This window comes from Lissotriton helveticus, chromosome 9 (assembly GCF_964261635.1).
Source record: "Lissotriton helveticus chromosome 9, aLisHel1.1, whole genome shotgun sequence".
Lineage (NCBI taxonomy): Eukaryota > Metazoa > Chordata > Amphibia > Caudata > Salamandridae > Lissotriton > Lissotriton helveticus.
The window spans coordinates 1,069,264,327-1,069,283,723 of record NC_136070.1 but is presented as its reverse complement, the minus strand read 5'-3'; the positions used below and the strand labels follow the sequence as shown (position 1 = coordinate 1,069,283,723).

At 44.3% G+C, this 19,397-nt stretch overlaps 1 protein-coding gene across 13 annotated transcripts in view; it reads left to right on the top strand.

Annotated features, from left to right (window-relative positions):
• IQSEC1 (IQ motif and Sec7 domain ArfGEF 1) overlaps positions 1-19,397 on the top strand; it is a 492,992-nt gene that overhangs the window by 363,387 nt on the left and 110,208 nt on the right. For 8 of the 13 annotated variants that reach the window (XM_078661440.1, XM_078661441.1, XM_078661442.1 and 5 more), the window contains exon 2: positions 4,649-4,928. Coding sequence is in view for 5 of the 13 variants with exons in the window: in XM_078661441.1 (XP_078517567.1) it covers positions 4,649-4,928 (280 nt within the window). In the remaining 8 variants the exon portion in view is untranslated. Of the gene's footprint in view, positions 1-3,528; positions 3,728-4,648; positions 4,929-19,397 lie in introns of those variants that run through there. The other 5 variants (XM_078661446.1, XM_078661443.1, XM_078661448.1 and 2 more) reach the window with 4 other exon arrangements.

The following is a 19,397-nucleotide window of genomic DNA, read 5'->3' as shown; positions in this document are numbered from 1 at the left end:
CAGTTCAAATTCCGCCATCCACCCGATATACTTGTTTTGCTCAGTTTACTTCGTTGTTGGACATTATTCCCTGTGACTCTTTAGTTTAAGCCATTGAAAGTCACGTGCATTCCTGCGCCACCCTGTGGCCTGACCTCTATGACCTTTGAACATTTCCTCTGAAAGGGGATTGGTTGATGAACAGTTGATGCCGTTTGTTCCCCGATCGCTCTGCCGCTTGTAGTGTTGATGTCCGTCGGTCAAAATCTTTGCACCTTTTTATCATTCATTTTTTTATCCACAGTATGTGTCCTCGGGCTGCAAGGCTGCGGCCGGGGTTTGATAGACCTCAATGGGCCCTGGAGCCGCACGTGATCCGGTCTGGTTCCTGTTTAAGCCGAACGGTTTTTCCGATCTCGTCCCATCGAAAATAGTAGTCGCCAGGATATTCTGTAGGTCAGCTGCATTTGATGTCTACAAAAACACGGACAGGAAGCATCACGCGCCGGAAGTATGGTTCCTGTCTCCTTACACTACGCTGACACCAATTAAGTCCCTGCAGTGTACGCTGCAGTTTGATCGGCTTTATTCCGCCCCCCTCCGTTGCGAAAGCAGGCAGAGGCGAAGCACGACAGCACTCACACTGAGTGTGCCTGCACTTAGCAGCAGCCACCCAGAGCGTCATCAGCCCCGCCCCAGCCCGAAGGGCACCAGTGATGGTTTACATCTCCCACTCCAGGTCCTTGGGACAGGAGCTACAGGCTTTAATGAGGTGAGCTGACACGATGGGAAACACTCCTGAAACCTGCCCTCGAGCTGTCCATGCAGCTCTCTGGAAGGTGGTCCTCAAAGAGCTTTCCAACTGTAACCCCTTACCCTGGCCTCCCCCCCACTATCCCCACAACGTCTTTGTATGTTATGTTGTGTTATGTTTTATGTTATAATATATTATCTAATCCGGGTGGTAGAACAAAACGAGGGGCTGTGCTGCACGAGTCTGTGGTCTAGATAAAGAGCCATGTGTCCAGTTCTTTGTTGTTCTGAAGAGGTGGTTCTGAAGGGGAGAGGGAGCCTTCCAGACTTCAGGTGTGCGGTGTTGGAAAGCACGACTATTGGTACAGGGGGTGTTAGCGAGCAGGAGTGAAGTTTCCGGTTGGGATGTGGAAATTGTTACAGGAGAGAGAGAGGGGGAGACACAGACACACGACTGCGTTGACTTTTCTTTTCTTTGAGAGGTGGTTGTCCCCCACTATTCCTAGGTTCTTGGATGACTGGGCAGGGTGTTAGCCCGAGTGCCAAAGAACCAATCCTAACATCAAGTAAGTATACCCAACAGTCAGCTGCTCCCACCACTATGTTCAGGGCCACTGGAATTATGTGATTGTGTGGCTGCAGCGATTTTCGCATAAGTACAGATTTGCCGCTTTTGCCACATAATCCATCATCTGCTGCATAATCTGCAGATTTTAACAAATAAAATTGTTTTCAGCTTAAACTGTTCAAAAGTTACCCAGCGACACTTGTTGCTGCGCAGTGGAAGGCCCTTTGCAAAGTTTCTGTTGCTTATTGCTATACTTGGGTGTTAAATAATAAAGTGGTGAAACTAATGCCCAGACAGTGTTAACAACTTTAAAATTGACAAAGTAACGAAATAATGCTATTCCAGAATGTGCCGCATAACGCTGCATAATTTTCCTTTTTGCCACATAGTTTACTCAACCCTGCCGCATAATTTGGCCATCCACTGCCGCATAATTCCAGTGAATGCCAGGACCAGGATCCCAAATTCAGGGAAGACCCCCCCCATCCTCTGATTAAGTTCTAAACTATGGCCATGCTGAGGGCTCTTTAGTCCTTTACGCTCCGATGCCACGGGACCTGCCGCCAAACCCTTGCCTCCCCAAACATCACCTTCTCACAGTGCTCTCAGTCTTTTGGTCTTCTTCGTGGCATCTTAACAGCCTTCTTCTACCTTTGTAGACGATGCATATCCTCCTCAGATACCTTTTCCTAGATTTAATCCCCTCCTACTTTCCTTTCTGGGCCTACTCCCACCATCCTTCTGTCCCCATCACATCTACTCACCATACCCCATTCACAGCACCTATCCATGATCACTGTAACGCTTCCAATCCCATGCAGACTCTGCGTTGCACTCTCACAGTTCTCCCGTCACTCCCCACGCAAGCCTACAGATTACATCTGGGCTCCACCGACTAACTCCTCAATAAGATGACCACCCCACTCCATGCCTACAAAATCATTGTTTTCAGGTGTTCGTCTAAATAATTTAGGTGAACAAAAAACAAGACTACAGCACCCAGTATGCATTAGGCTATCACACAAAGGTCCAGGACTAGAAACAGCAGTCGAAATGACCTGGAAGGAGGTGACCACCCTACTCTTCGCACATTTATTGCTACTTCTTCCTCCAAGTCCCTTGGACTAATCTGTTATTCTGTAGTTTTCCTTTTGACACCTCAGCTCCTGCATCTTCTTCCCTTCCACTGCCCCTCTGTCTGTGCCTGTTCCCAGCGGGCCTACAATACCTGTTTAACAGCTCACCTCCTATCCACTCCATAGTTTTCTTTGGAAATATTTTAGGGCACAATGCCCATACTCTACAGCACCAGGTCCGTGTTTATTTTTGCACTAAGTTTTATTTTGGCGGTTGGGTTATTTGTTAACTCGTGCATACTCCGTAGCACTTTTGGGCATATAGAGAAATTGGTTGGCACGCATTTGTGACTTCATGGGTGTATCCTGTGACTCAGAACGGGAGGTGTGTGAAAGTAACTTAATTTACAGTTGTGTAATTAATTGCTCAAAATGTTGGCACAATTACATAAAAATGCAAATCTCTAATTTCGCGCTTTATTTTAGCGCCAAATGCATCCTCGCTGCAATTTTTCACGCAAGGACACGTTTTTCACGCTAAAAAAAACTGCATGAAAAAATGATCACGAACCCCGTCTGCTCGCATTTTGTTGTTACCATTCTTTCACGGGAAAATGTTACTGCAAATGACGCGTTCGTGGGAAATGTGTACAATCAATGGCGGGTATTTATGCAAAGTGGCTTGGTGTAATTTAAGAAGTGTACTGCGGAAATCCCCCAAAAGCACATGAAGTACACCGGCGTAAATTAAGTTTCACCCAGTCCTACTCAAAACAAGTCTACCCAGCACTGTATCGGACTGCATGACCGCTGGCCACTGAATTCAACTTTTGGTACATTTGTGCTTGTCCCTGTACATTTTGCTAGTGCTTTGCCGTTAACCCCTCCTTAAATAATGTGGGACTAGTAAAATGAAACCGCTTTTACTGACAGGTGTTTTTGGACGTGTTTGTGATCAGTGGGGCATTTCTTTGTGTAAGATGAGTGATGCAGTTTTCAAGGCGCATAGTTCAGCCTTCACCACCCCCACCACCCTGGGGATACATGCATAACCTGCGCTCATAAGCATTATTGTAGGTGTAAGCTTTGATCCGATTCGCCGTGTCCTCTGCGCACACGACTGCCCTCAGAACGCTGTGTACTTTGACCTCTGACGGAAGTGCCTGCTGTGCAAACAACAGACTGTCATCTTCATTCTGGGAAGGAACCCACGCCTTTTGCGGACAGTTCGCACGAGAAGTTTGCTTCTTCTCCTAACTGGTACGCCGTACACGCAGTGCGTTACTACAACTCTGCGTATGTGGAACTGTAGGTGCTCAGGGGCGTAGCTTTTGTATCAAAATGTACACAGGTAAGGGAGTGTATATCTCCTCCGACCCTGGCCGGCTTACCGCTTTCAAAATGTGTCTGGTCGTCGGTGAGTGCATGTAGTTCTGGAAATTTCGAACTGTTGACTTTGCCAGTGCTTGTTCTTTGTTGTGTCTCCGTGATCTGCCTGAAATGTACATTTTTTCCCAGTGAAATGCAGACGATGGTGCGCCTGTTACACAAGATGAACGAATATTGTTTAGTATTTTAACAGTTCTAACTAACATTATGGATAGTCGTAATATTGGTCATTATTGTTCCAGAATCTACTTTCTAAACAACATTTGTGCTTATACTGAATTGATTACGCACAGATTAATAATACTTACGATAGTTGTAACGAGTGATGGACAACGAGGGCTGGAGAAGGTACCTGATTTTCAATAGAGCCGGGAACTATAAACATTTTGTATTGAAATGAATGAATTGTACATTTATCTCGTGCGAATATCATGAAAATGTGGCATAGCTCTGGCCCTTTTGGACCAACATTGGACACCCCTGAGTTAAACTGTTTTGTTAATGTATATGACTGTTTGTTTTAATTGTGTCGGTGCAGAACGTATGTTGCATCAGATGGGTAATGAGTTGCATGTGGGTGGTTGTCCAAGCAAAGGGCTGTTTCTCTTTTTACCTACATTGAACCGTATATGATGGTTTTAATGCAAAATGTTGGCACTTTTAAGTGAAGAGTGTTATGCACAGAAACGTTATTACTCTCCATAAGCCAGTGCCAAACAATTTGTCATTTCACTGGCAAGTAAACTGAAATGTACGGTCATTGCAAAATACCCCTACGAAATAGTTTGTATTAAAAGCATTAGAAATCCGTTAGTATTGTTTCGGTTTCATGAGCACAAACTTTGCGTTTCATTGCTAACTAGAGTATTTTCTCTGTTTCTAGTGTTGAGGGTGAAGCTCAAGGAGGTGATACTGGCGGTTCCTGTGACAGCGCATCGAGCTACCACCAAGGGCCAATCACGCACAGCTCGTCGATAAGTCCAGATCAGTACGACCATACTCCCTATGGGCTGTATTCCATTTCCCCAGGGCAGCGTTCTAGAAGACCCAAGCTGCAGCACTCAACATCTATCCTGCGAAAGCAGGCAGAAGAAGAAGCGATCAAAAGGTCGCGATCCCTTTCAGAGAGCTATGAACTCTCTTCCGACCTGCAAGATAAACAGGTTCGTAACTTTAATAATCTAATGAAAAGTAGCTCAAATGTATCCTCCTCTGATGAGTGCAAAGAAGGGCGAAACACTTGTCAGGATTTACATGAATTGAAAATGATTAAACTGATGATTGTGATATTATTGGTATTAGAAAAGGAAAGAGTTAATTGATTCGATACAATTCATAGAAACTACTGGATTCTAAATCATCAACAGCAGAAAATGAGATGGAGGGCAATTTACAACCTGTCTCCCCATTGGGTCCTCACGTGAAGTAAGTGAGAATGAATGGGGAAAAAAGAGAGAGGGTGGGACCGGGCTGTTTTGATCATTTTTGCCAGGGCTGCTTTTGGTTCTCGTTCTGACCTGGAGTCATTTTAAAGGCGAAGCTTTGCATCTCGCTGATTGCCTACAGTGATGAGTGAATACACTAGTATCAGGTTTTTCCTACATGGTACACAACAGTAGGATCCTATGCCAGGTATTCAGGTTAAGCACGAACTGTAAATGGTTGACATTTGAATTTATAGGAAACTTTCACTATATGGATAGCCTGAATATCTGGCCTTTGTGGCCCAGAATTGGGCACCTCTTTCTGTAGCTACATCTGTTTTTATTTGTCTTAGTTATTGCGATTTTTAAGGCATGCATTGGTATTTATTTACTGTAATTCAGGCTAGTAAGGAACAGAGCGATGTTAATTATTGGGATGTTGGCAATTGAGGCAAGGTCGTGTACATCAAGTGAGCCTTTATATTTTAGATTAAAACACATATATTTCACAGTATAATTTGACACACTTGAACACAAAGAGATTAAGTGAATTGCTCAGAATCACACACTATTCGGTCAAATGCCAAACTCTGGATTCAAATCTATGTTCCATAATCACAAACAAAGCCCCTATAACTTCTCCTACGCCATTAATGAACTCATGTTAACTCCACAAGTAGAAGTTACAGAACATACTTTAAAGTGGGTGAGTTTTAGTATTCTGTCATTTTCAGATATTAACCTGGCTTTACAGATATATAGGAGTTCTGCAGTCTGTCTATTTTTAATTTCCAATATGTGGTCCGCCCGGGTACGAGTAGGTGTCATTGACGGAGGACTGCTGAGCCAAGGTTACTACAAGCCCCTGGTAGTCCATGAGGCACACCGTTGCCAAAAAAGAAATACTATGAGTGTGATTTCAACCGTATGTATTAAATTTGGTGCTCACACATTAGGTGTACATCTGTTCTTTATTATATTATTTCTTTAGTATAGGATAGTTTTTCTCACAGAGTGGTATGCATGGGGCTGGTCGTGGTCCTGAAGAAGTGGTTTAGGGGACACCTCGAAACATGTCGACCAAATACTAGGGAAAGTATACACATAACAGTTACACTTCCTCCCTACTATTAACCCCTTTTTAGGTCTCGCCTGTCGATGCGCATGCGCATCGAGCAAGCGAGACTATGGGGGCTTATCCACTCTTTATCCACTGCAAGGAATCGTGGCGATTCCTTGCAGTGCCCGTGACTTTTAAGCTCAATGCGCATGTGCATTGAGCTTAAAAGCGCGTGCACGTCCGTCTTGTTTTACCCGCTCCGCCCCCTCCCCTTCCCGCCGTGTCGCATTTCTCCTCCCCCCCTCCCCTCTCTTCCCTCCGTCTTGTTTGTTTATTTTACCCGCTCCGCCCCCTCCCCTTCCCGCCGTGTCGCATTTCTACTCCCCCCTCCCCTCTCTTCCCTCCGTCTTGTTTGTTTATTTTACCCACTCCGCCCCCTCCCCTTCCCGCCGTGTCGCATTTCTCTCCCCCCTCCCCTCTCTTCCCTCCGTTCATCACACGCGCAGCAGGAAACAACAGTTTAACAACGACAGACCCAACCGTGGCGCGAGCACACACATACAGAACACTTTCAAGATGATTTAGTCTCCCGGATGAGTACCTAGCTGGCACGGTGCCTCCGCCTCCTAAGTGTAAGACAGTAATGCAAAAGGGAGGCTTGTCAAAACGCCACTGCCTAAAAAGACAACCTTAGAGACAAAAGCACTAAACGAATGCCGATCGCCCCGCGAGCCCGGCACACATCCATTGCTCTCCGTCTGCTGCCGGATCAATACTGCGACCTCATTTAAAAATAAACAGGGACGCTGCAAGTAGGTCGAGTTTACTTTTGATATAGGATTCACTGCGGGGAACAGGGAGCTCTGCTTGACCTCCTGCCTCGCGCATGCCACCCGGCAATATTTCTTCGCTATTCTCAGAAGGAAGCTTCATCTAAAGTGTGCTACCGGGCTGACTCTATTTATTGGTGTACAGGGGAAGCCTCGCTTTAATTACGATATATGCATGCCGGTGCATACTCGAGCTCTCGCAGCTGAGCATGATTAATGCTCCGACGCCTTGCGTCTTTTGTTCTTTCTCTCTTCCTTCATCCGCGCGCTCTTGCAGGTTGCACAGCTCTGTCCTCGTGAAGTTCCCAAACTCGCTAACCTCTGCGTACAGCATCCGCTACTTACAAGTATGTAGTGATGATGACAAGAGCAACTAATATACAAAAATGTTTATTTGCTATCTAAGCTGTGAAATTGTTTTTATTCAAACATACGTGTTTCAAGTTCAAAGCAATCACGAGTCCCCGAACGTTCTGATTTTCGTTGGCTCAAAGTGCCATGTGCTTCAATTTAAGAGAGAAACTGAACCTCCTGTGAGCCATTGTTACAAAATGGCGCATTATTTAATACTCATAGGATGGGGTAGAACAGCTGCACGGAAGAACAGAGAAAGATGGATTCCCATTGCGCTTATTAATGTGAAAAGCCTCTAATTCATTGACAATACAAACATTTATGTGTGCCATTGAGTTAAGCTATGTTATATTACTGTGTCCTAGGAATCAACTTCCTCTTAAGATAACCTAACACCACTATTTAGGTGCACGATACTCACTGACAAGAAAGAATGCATAAGACATCAGTGGGTTTTTCAGATCATTCAATAAACACATAGGGCATATGAATGGCTTCCGGAAATACACAAGGTACTAAACAATATGATATGGGTCCGTCCCTCACCTTCAACACCTCACCCTCACTCACCCTCACCCACACTCACCCTCACTCACCCTCAACGCCTCACCCTCACTCACCCTCAACACCTCACACTCACTCACCCTCACCCTCTCTCACCCTCTACCCTCACTCACCCTCAATACCTCACCCTCACTCACCCTCACCCTCACTCACCCTCACCCTTACTCACCCTCACTCACCCTCACTCACCCTCACCCTCACTCACCCTCACTCTCACCCTCCCTCACTCTCACTCACCCTCAACCCCTCACTCACCCTCAACCCCTCACTCACCCTCAACCCCTCACTCACCCTCACCCACCCTCACCCTCACTCACCCTCAACTCCTCACCCTCACACAGTGCAATAGGTCTCGGAGCATTTGAGTTAGAGCTTTTAGAAATGTTTATGGCTTTTTTTTTTTTATTCTTTAGCATTGGCTACAGGAAACAAAAATGCTAAAGATTTACAAAAAAACCCATAAACAATTCTAAAAGCACTAACTCTAATGCTGCGAGACCTATTGCATTTCCAATGCTTGTTATCCATACAAACTAGTAGCAGGAATAAATTAATCGCTCACTAGCTAGGTATTTTTAGGATCACCACTCCCCCAAACACTGCACTACACATTTTTTCACAAAAAGTGCTCCTACGTAGTTCCGCAAGTTGCAGCACGCCCCAGACAGTAGCGGTCTGGAATGGCCCCAATGATGAAGCATGTCACCTAGGGGCAACCCTTGGTGAGTGCGGGGACTCAAGAAGAGAATTTTCTCTTCTTAGTTTTGGGTCATTGTTTTTCACATTTAGCTGCAGCCCTTCTCTTTGGTTAGGTTCTCTGATCTGTCAGTTACATATTCGTTCATAACTATACACAGTCTGGAGGATGAACCTAACGTCTACCTCCACCTCTCCCCATTTGTGTTTATAATATTTTTTATTTCCCACACATTCTGGGTTAATCAATCAAGGGTTTGTATAGCTCGGCTACTCATCCGTGAGGGTCTCATGGCGCTGGAGGGAGGTGGGAGCTGCTGATCTGTCTGGCTGTGGAGGATCAGAGCCAGGTCTTGAGGTCCTTCCTGATTGGGTCAACGACACAGATTGCCTGAGGTGGAGAGGCAGGGTGTTTAAGGTCATGACGGTGAGGTAAGCAAAGGATCTTCCTCCACTTCTGATCTCCTGGGACGGAGGTCAGGGCAAGTTAGGTGGAGCAGAGTTGTATGGCGGGTGTGTGGAATGCGAGGCGGTGGTTCAAATGTTCGGGTCTTTCGTCGTGGAGAGCTTTGTAGGCATATGTGGGTAGAAAACGAATCATATTGTGCAGGCACTTTATCAGAATATGAGAGTAATATGATATCGTACATTTCATCTACAAAGATTGTAACATTAAAACAAAGAAATATATATTGCATTGAAAGGGTAGCAGGATTAGATAAAAAAATATGTAATACACTTAATGGGTAGCTGAATTAGATCAAAGCAAACACTAGGAGATGATGGACGGAGCACTGACATTTTTTACACACTCACCTCAGTCACAGATCTGGATTGAATCCATCATTGTTCTTTAGCTCACTTCACCCCAGTTCAAACCCAGCCATACTTAAACCAGTCTTGACCCTGTGCCTCATCAGAACAGTCCAAACGGAACTGCATGCCAGGTCTTCCCTGTACCCGGAAACAAGCATCCTGGGACCGGTTTCATGGTAACAGCCCTCATCAGCCAGGCTAGCTTGACTCCAGTGGCAAAGTGAGCAAGGGACCCACATCTGGGTTTACCCTGCCAACTTAGGGCGCACAAAGCAAACACAAGGAGTGGACGGAGCACGGAAACATTTCAGACACCACCCCCTGTCACAGACCTGGGTTGAATCCCTCATCGTTCTTTATCTCACTTTGCCACCCCAGTTCAGACCCAGCCGTATGTAAATCAGTCTTGACCCTGTGCCTCATGGGAACTGTTCAGCCCGATCTGCCAAGCCAGGTCTTCCCTGTACCGGAAACCAGCATCCTGGGACCGGTTTCGGAGTAACACCCCTCATCAGCCAGGCTAGCTTGAATCTAGTGGCAAAGGGAGAAAGGGACCCATGTCTGGGCATACCTTGCCAACTTACGGCGAACAAAGCAAACACAAGGAGATGATGGACGGAGTACTGAAACTTTTCAGACATTACCCTCAGTCACAGATTTGGGTTGAATCCATCATCGTGGATTAGTTGTCAGATTAGGGCAAAAATGTCTGGTTGTACAATGTAGTCTGGTTGTTACCGTTTCTATTAATAATTCACATCTAAATCTTAACGTAAAGCCAGCTGGATTCAGTAGCATGGAAAGGGGCAGAGACAGGTCAGTATTTCCCAACCTTTGTGGTGATTAAGCAAGTTACTGGATATGCCTGCGGGAGTCTGGTGACTGAGTCCTTTGGTGCCCTTTTCGGTGAGCAGGCCGTGGAACTTTCTCACTGAAACTAAGTGCCCTGCTCCATAAATACCAAGAGGCCAGGGGTCTTGTTACTCTAGGTCCATTTGTCTTTTGTTAGCCAACAGCTCATTTAACAGTAGGGTGTATAAAATTATATTTACAATGTTAAAAACAGAACTACACGTCCCAGAATGCAACTTTCTATTGGCTAGCCAGAACTGGCTGTACTCTAGCACAGACCGTTATGCTACTAGTCAAATAACCTACTGTACATCAGACCTGCAGAAATATTCCACAGTTTAGAATGTTTTGCTCGAATCAGGACTATAGTAGGTGAATGCTACGAGTGCTTACAGAACAAGTATTGGGAAAGACAATATGTCTCGCCTTATTAACTATTGCCCTTGGAAATGATTTTGCTGATGCTGTGCAGCAATGGTAAAATTAATTTTACGGCTGCTGTGTAGTGCTTGCAAAATAAAGAAAAAAGATGGCTGTGATGTTATTCCTATAGTACGTACATGAATCACCACACATGCTTGCCTCTCCGTAATGATACAGAGGACATTTTATTTATTTTTGTATTTTATTTTTTATTTACCGACCCAAGATGATAGATGTAACATGGTTCAGTTCATGAAAAAAATAATTTTGAAGTTGCACTAAAGTGCATTTCTTAAAGCAGAGTTGCTCAGCAGCAAAGGGGAGCTGTGAGGTGCCCCCCCCCCCCCAAAAAAAAATATATAATATATTTTCGAACAAAGAAATAAAATCCTTTGATGGACTGGAAGGAATGGGAGAGCACCGAAGGAGCAAGTGGTGGTATTGGGTAGTGAGGCTACGGGTAGTGGTTGAGGGGAGGAAGGGAGAAGCACCACACAAAGGAGAGGGCAATGCAGGCGGAGAAAGAAGCACATGAGCTAAAGCAACAAAGAATGCGAGTAGAAGAAAACAAAGGAGGGAGCTGGAAAATACATTCACTCTCATGGAGTGCTTAATCGGAAAGAAAAAGTAGTTCCCTATAAGTGAAGAAGTGGAAGTATACAATGCATCCGGTCAAAGGACGTTAAAGAGGCTAGGCGCCTGGGGAACGACATACACAAGAAGAGGATGGCAATCCTTTGAATAAGCAAGAAAACGAGAGTGACAATACTGACAACCAATGATAAACAATGGGGCGGGCTGTAAGCGCACTTTGTGAGCCCACAAAAGTTCTTTCACCTTCGGACAGCTTTTTTTAATGTAAATGAGGGATGCCACAATAGTAGAATCCAGATTTTCTGCAACTTTGTCTTTCTGTCAAAACGACAACGGCTGGAGCAATGAAGCGATAATTTGGCACCAGTCGTGGGCGCGCAGGAGGTTATTTTACGTTTACGTTAATTCGCTTAAACCACACTTTGGGAGCAAGTTGTAGACTGCCTTCACAAGACTACACACGGTATGTGCCTGATCGAGGATCGAACTCGCACAGCTCTCCGTCCTGGTGGCTGTGCGTTTAAAATGAGTCCTGACCGTTCATAATCTTAAAGTAAAATACATTGTTTTGTTATCACTTTGTTTTCGGTAGGCAGACCTCCTGCGCAAGAGGTGCTTCCTTGCCTGGCTGTTACTCGCAATGAATGTTGTTTTTTTTTTTTTTTTGTAGCATCGAGGAATGAAACTGGAAATTGAATTATTTCTACAGTAATGGAAAAAAGCTCTTAAAAATATAATTTGCGTCCCTCTGGGAGTCTCTTTCTGACCAGCCGCGGGTTCTTTCGCTGCCACTTAACAACCAGTGTACACTTAAAAGCACCAACTGTACCGGTCGAGGTGCGTCCGTCTGCCTGTTGCTCAAGTTTCCCCTCCTGCCCACTCCTGAAATGCCAGGATAATTATAGAACAGCGCGGCAGACGGAGTATTTATAGCGGAGGCTGGAGGTGTGGCGGAGTGAGCGAATGTCTGTCGCTCAGGGCTGGCACGTCAGCAGGCCCCGCCCCTCAAGAGACCCACGCGCACACGTACTCCTTTCGCTTTTGTGCCCTCTGATCATCCGCTTTATATATATATAAATAGTTCGAGCAGCTGCCGCGTGAGAATAGGACGGTTTTTGTTGCGTGTTTTTTTTTTTCTTCAACGAAGTTTCTCATGGAGACGATTATTTTTAACACTAAACCACAGGTTGGGACCTGCACGTGGACGAACTTAATTTCTCCCATTTTTGGGGATTAGAATGTTACTTTGGCACACTTACAGACAAATCGGGAATCTTTGTCTACGAGCCACTTTCCATGAGAACACTAGTGGATTATGTCTCTAAAATAGTTTCATTTATCCGTTGCTGGCGCAGGGTGGTGGTAGCAGCATATTCAGTAAGTTTAATACACGTTTATTTATTGATGGACAACGGAAAATGATCCGAGCAGTAATGACGTAATAAATACAAAGGCACTCAGGGCTTTAAGTGTAATGAAATAACTGCCGGAGGTTGGTCTCTCAAATGGGAGTGGCCTATGTAATTAAGGGCTAGGCTTAAACACATAAGCTAAAAATCTGTGCTTAGAATAGTGTCCCGCCCAACGGGTATTTTCAGCCTCTTTCTGTTCTTGCACTGAAATATATCACAACAACTGCCATACCTAAAACACACCAGGACTATTTGCCTTGCCAATGGTTAGTTGCGCAAGATAAATAAATAACCAATGACTTTGTTGGAAATTTTATTTTAGGGTCAATCAAATATGAAATGATGAGACTGAAATATTATTTGTAACGAGTATTTTAAAGTTATATTAAAGGGCGGTGAAGGGTGGGACTATTAATGCCTTAAGATTTTTTTTCCACTCCAAGGATGAACGTAAAAATGGACGGCCCGATAGATGCCCTTCTCAGCTCTTGGGTTTTAGGTCTTGGCTAGACCGCACATGCGCTATCTGTGAGCTTATAGGCTGCCCATTTACAGTAAACATCAGCATCGCTCTCATTTTGTTTTATGCCATTCGTAATGACATGCGGGCGTCATGCCCTCTTCTCGTGTTCGACCTTCCCATAGCGCATGGACCAAGTACATGTCTCCTTACACTGCTCCGGTTTGTGGAGATATTTTTTTCATTTTCTCTCTTTTCAATCACTCCATTAAAGTACTTATGTATTCAGGTCGTCTCCCTTGTACACATACACATATACCACAAAAATGCATGCACGTTTACATAAACAAATGCATTTATTTAAAAAGTTGTTAAAACACAAACAGAGGCTGTCTCCATTTGAAGGATTGTTTCCATCTGTTAAGTAGTTGTAATATGCAATCTGTAAGTCAGTAAATATTGTTTTTCTCAAGTTCGCTGTGCTGTGATCTTAAACTGCAACTTCACTTTTGCACTGTAGTAAATGCATGAACATGTGCATATTTGTACAGTGGCTCTAAATAGCATGTAATTGTGCCTCATTTATTTCCACTACAATGACATAAACAAAGATATTCCATTTGATCCGATGTCCACTAATCCGTGAAGCCTTCCTGATAGTGGAGATTAGCTCCTTAACCGAGGGTTCCTGCAACTGGCACATTTTTTAGGTAGAGCATTCAAGACCTCTTGTACATAGTTTAGTATATACTTATATGTGTATGTACTTTGTGGGCTCTGGAGATCAACCCTAGGACTTGTCTGCTTCCGCTTAGAGACTTTTTTTTTTTGTTCAACTGCCTCTATTTAACTGTCTTGATAGAAAACGACCAGCAGAGGTCAATAAAATACCAGAATTGCTTGCTGCTTGTTCAATTGCCTCTATTTAACTTTCTTGATAAAAAACGACCAGTACAGGTCAGTAAAATACCAGAATTGCTTTCTGCTGAGGGACTTTATATTTTTTATTTTTCTGGCAACTGCCTCTATTTGACTTTCTTGATAGAAAACGACCAGCAGAGGTCAGTAAAATACCAGAAACACTTTAGCATTCTATAGATTTCAGTCCATAGAAATTGTCTTCCACAAGCACTCATACAATAATATTTTTTTCAAATCTTGTATTTTCAGTGATATGACACCGAAGGCCATGATTTTATATTAAAAACAAAGGTTTGGACTATTCCATTTCCAGCTGAAAGGCAATATTTCTCTCCATGTGTTTCCATACCTGGCGTGTCAACGAGTTTGGTGCTTACTTTCCCTTCATGTTAAAGAACAGAAGATGTTTCAGCACCCAGGCTAATGTGCTGCATAGCTAATTCGTTCTAAGGTCCCAAAGGCAAGACCGATTGCATTGCAAATGCTTATTATTACCTGTAGCGTGCAAGCGTTTTGCAGCACCCAGAAGCTTGGAGCTGGAATAGTTAAATCTAGAGTTGTACTTGGTACACTGCGCTCCGTCAAAGTTACTTTGAGAAATGTGGGACAGCCTTCCTAACACACACATTCCATACTCTGCAGAATTTCTTTGGTTGAAATGATGCCTATGGCTGACACAGCCAAGATTCTGCTATCTAACAACAGCAAGTATGACCTTCCTTTCCTCAGTTCTCGATCGGCTGCCTAGACTTGTATTTCCTGCAGCAACTCTCCATGTAGCGATGATAACTTGTGGACTGTCGCACGCAACACTGGACATCATCCAGCAGAGTATTCACTCCACCCACCTCCCTTGCACCCGCCTTCCCCTCCATACCCTTTGAAAGCTCTGGCAGTAGAGAGAGACTACCAGACCAGCATGCTATGGATAAGTACAAAGTAAGATATAGTCCTTACCAAAGAGAGCTTGGAAGGGTTGACATGGAAGAGTTAAAGAAGGGTATGATATGGGATTAAGTGCTTGGTCTTTTATTCAGAGTTTTCATAAACATGCATACTCGGACAGTTATATTTCTGCCACTGCTGTATCTGCAGGGGTTTTTGGTTCTAACATATGTAAACATATCCATTTAATATTCTTTTAGTTCTCATTTTTAGCACAGATGCTCCCAGACCAACATTCTTCATGTCTTTGCCTAGTCCTTCTTTTTGGCAAGAGCCAACACCAGCCCGCCATTTGCCCATCCCTTTGCCTACCTCCCAAGTATTTTCCGAATCAAGCCAAATTGTGCCATACAAGGCATTTGTACAGCAATGCCTAGTATTTATTTGCCATCTGGTGGTGCTTTTACAAATAGAACAAACGCCAGAATGCACAGTGCAATTTACAACTGTATGAGGCACTCAGATCTTACATGCAGTGACTTGTACCGTCAGGAATGCAAAGTGGACCCCCTTCCGCACAACAGAGGCTGCTCTCACCTGCTAAGTTGTCAAATTCAAGGCATGAAGGGACCTCACAGTGACGTCTTTTTTTAATGCATTCCAGTACTTGTAGACATGTATGCTTTTTGGGTAAACCAGAACTATAAGCACCAGACTGCAAAGGGTAGTGGAGGGATAGATGAAATGTTCGGCCTGCCTCTCTTTTTGTCTTTCCTTCTCTATGACATATTCAGAGCTTCCACAGTGCATCATGATGCCTATGCTGGCGCCCAAAGGTCTCTCCTGATTTTTCAGATCTTTACATACACCCACTTACAAGTAGCACCATAGGGAATCCTCCAGGCTCCGAAGAAGTCACTGGACCTTTTCCACCATGCTCAGAATTAGAGTACTCTGTGAAATAGTCATCAACACATCATAGTCTTTTATAATTCAAGATGATGAGTCAATGAAGAGAGGTTAACATAGTTTTAAATAATTTTTTCATCAATAAGGTAAGAATTTCATCTCTTTATTCTGTTTAGTAATTTACAGAAATAATGAAAGAAGGATTAGAAATCCGCAATTAAAATATGTGTTCCGTAGAGAAATCCAGTAAGCTAACTAAGGGACCTGTTCTAGATAAGAAACCATAAAGAATTCTGGTGGAAAAGAGCGATAAATGAAAATAGAACTTCTCATCAAGAGTAGTTCTTGGAAAACTCAGCCGAGTTCTCCACAATTGCAGGAGCAACTGTTTTACAATAGTGATCCGTGCAGTAGCATCAACCACAAACTAATATACGAATCACCATAAAATATCTAGAAGGAAATCAACTCTCCATGAAGAAGAGTCTTGGGTAGAGGAGAAATCCAGCAGAAAGACTACCGGATGGGAAAAGGGAAGTAGAGGTGTGGTGTCTAACTAGCTTGGAGCACTTGTTATTATAACCTTTCAATACATGCATCGCTCCCGCAATGTCGCTAAAACTTGATATCCAATCAGAACAGCTCGTAAGGTGGTGTTGTCAGCCATACGATACATCTTCTTTCCAATTTCCACAGTCTGCACTCCTGTCTTCTGGCTTGTTAAATTTATTGAACAGAATTGTTAAATGAGGTAAGGTTCCCATGAGAACCCTCTTACCTAAGCTACAGGCTCATTATGAGTTTCAATGCAGAAACAAAAGCTAGTCAGCAAATGTGAAAACATATATTAAGTGAATATTGAAGCAACATTTATAAGTCTACATCACCACTTGTTCTTACAGTTTCTATAAGTCGATTATTCTTGGTGAAATGATCTAACATGGGGTGAGAGGAAACTGAATGAACATATTAAAGTCAGCACATTTCTAGGATGACATCAATGTTAAGCCGTTGCACAGTGTATTTTACTATGAGTAAAGTTTGAAAAGAAAACCTCGGGCCTAGTCGCTACACAGGCTAAAGTATAGTTGCTTGGTGCAACATTTTTGAAAACGTGCAATTATAAATGAAGCATTTCTAATATTTTTTTTCGTGTCTACAGCTGTCACTTCTACAATATAATTCAGTTTAAATTATTTGTTTTCTTAAAGGTAATCACATAATTTGTAAGTTGTTTCTAAACGTGCATTTAATTTCTTTTAAATGTTCTAAATTGCATTTCTGATGTGCTAAAATGTCTAATTCTAAATATGTAGTCATCTCTCTCACTTATAATGCTTTGGTCTCTATGTAGTCTGCACTCAAAAGTTCCTGCAAAGCACCTCCATTCTGACTCTCACCGTACATTTTTACAGAGTCTGAATACTTTACAGAACTCCCACACTGCGCCTCTACCCTGATTAGTAGTGCTATGTGGAATTACAGTACTTAACAGTATCTTTACTTGTATTGTGCGCTAGTATATCTGTACTGAAACATCTACAGAACTGTCACAAAGCTGACTTACTGTGTGTCAGAATTTCAGTACAGACTTTGTATTCTTAAAAATTACTCTGGCACTGCGCATTATAGTGGGCTGTGAAGTAACTCCTCTTTCTGGTAAGATACTGAGTTATGATCATTTGTCTGCTGCAGACATCCCTCCTAAACAGAGACGAGCAAATAAAATAAGAAATCAAAGAAACTAGACTTAGAGGGAAAAATTAGAGGCATTTTTAAAGAAAACAAAAATTGAGGGAACCCTGGCACGTGTGTGGATCTAAAACGCTCATCTGGAGAGGGGAGCTGATGTGATACGCAAACTTGTATTCCAGTGTAAAATAGCTCTTTGACACTTTTCTGTATTGAAAAGAATGGTAGGCATGTTATATACTACAACCACAACACTGAAATCCTTCAAACATATCATAATACCTCAGTACTTCTGACGGTCCTGCTCTGGACCCAGGTCAGACCACCCTATTCAGTGGAAACAGCATTGAGTTTTGTAATGATTTTAACTAATTAAACAATAAAGAATTGAATTGAGTTGAGGACCATCTAAAACGGAATGCTGCAGCAATTAGTTCCTAAAAGACTTGAGCTTTTCTGGGCGTTGGGACAGCGGTCCGTATCCATACCGTTCTGCATACCTTCTTCATGATAAGAGGAGCATGTGATGTGCAGGTCATGGTTAAGCCCTGTCCAACACTTTTTTATTTTCCATTTTCTATATAGGTTTGTCAGCTCCACAGGACACATTCACGTCTCATGTTCTCCTTTGCTGATTTCAAAGGAGGATCTGCAAACCATACCTGCTTTCAGTGCGGTTTGGTTCTCTGCCAGTGCGTATTTTGTGTCCTCTTTTGTTTCGGATCTGGTGCCAGTCCAGAGGCACTTCCTCTTTGCATCTTGTTTCCTTTGTGCAGCCGCCGATTACTTTTCCAAATCTTGTGATTAAGTGCCCTTGGAACTTAATTTCAGTAAGTATATCTAGTAATTACATTTCAAATACGCAGAGGGGCACCGAGTTTTCCTTAGGAGCCTGCATCCGGCACTTCTAAAAGCCCGGATTGCCAGATATCAAGGCTGCCTAATCTTGACTCTACATCATGGGTACTCACAAACTTTCTCTCGGGGGCCAAATTTACAGTGTGGTTTGTGGCCGAGGGCCGCACCGGTGGGGGCGGGGTCAGAGGAGGAGGGGGCGGTGCTAAAGCAAAAAATAATTGTGACCATGAGGTTGAACACAGGTCCCTGCAGCAGACGCCTTCGTCCACTGAGCCACCAGACCCAGCATACACACATATCTTTCTCTCTCTCTTTTGCTCCCTCCCTCTCCCTCCCTCTCCCTCCCTCCCCCTTCCTCCCTCTCCCTCCCTCCCTCCCCCTTCCTCCCTCTCCCTCCCTCCCTCTCCCTCCCTCCCTCCCCCTCCCTCCCTCCCCCTCCCTCCCTCCCCCTTCCTCCCTCTCCCTCCCTCCCTCCCTCTCTCCCTCTCTCCCTCCCTCCCCGTCTCTTTCCCTCCCTGTCTCTCTCCCTCCGTCTGTCTCCCTCCCTCCCCCTCCCTCCCCCTCCCACCCTCTCCCTCCCTCTCCCTCCCTCCCTCCCCCTCCCTCCCTCCCCCTCCCTCCCTCCCCCTTCCTCCCTCTCCCTCCCTCCCTCCCTCTCTCCCTCTCTCCCTCCCTCCCCGTCTCTTTCCCTCCCTGTCTCTCTCCCTCCGTCTGTCTCCCTCCCTCCCCCTCCCTCCCCCTCCCACCCTCTCCCTCCCTCTCCCTCCCTCCCTCCCACCCTCCTTCTCTCCCTCCCTCCCCCTCCCCCTCCCTCCCTCTCCCTCTCTCCCCCTCCCTCTCCCTCCCTCTCCCTCTCCCTCCCTCTCCCTCCATCTTTCTCTC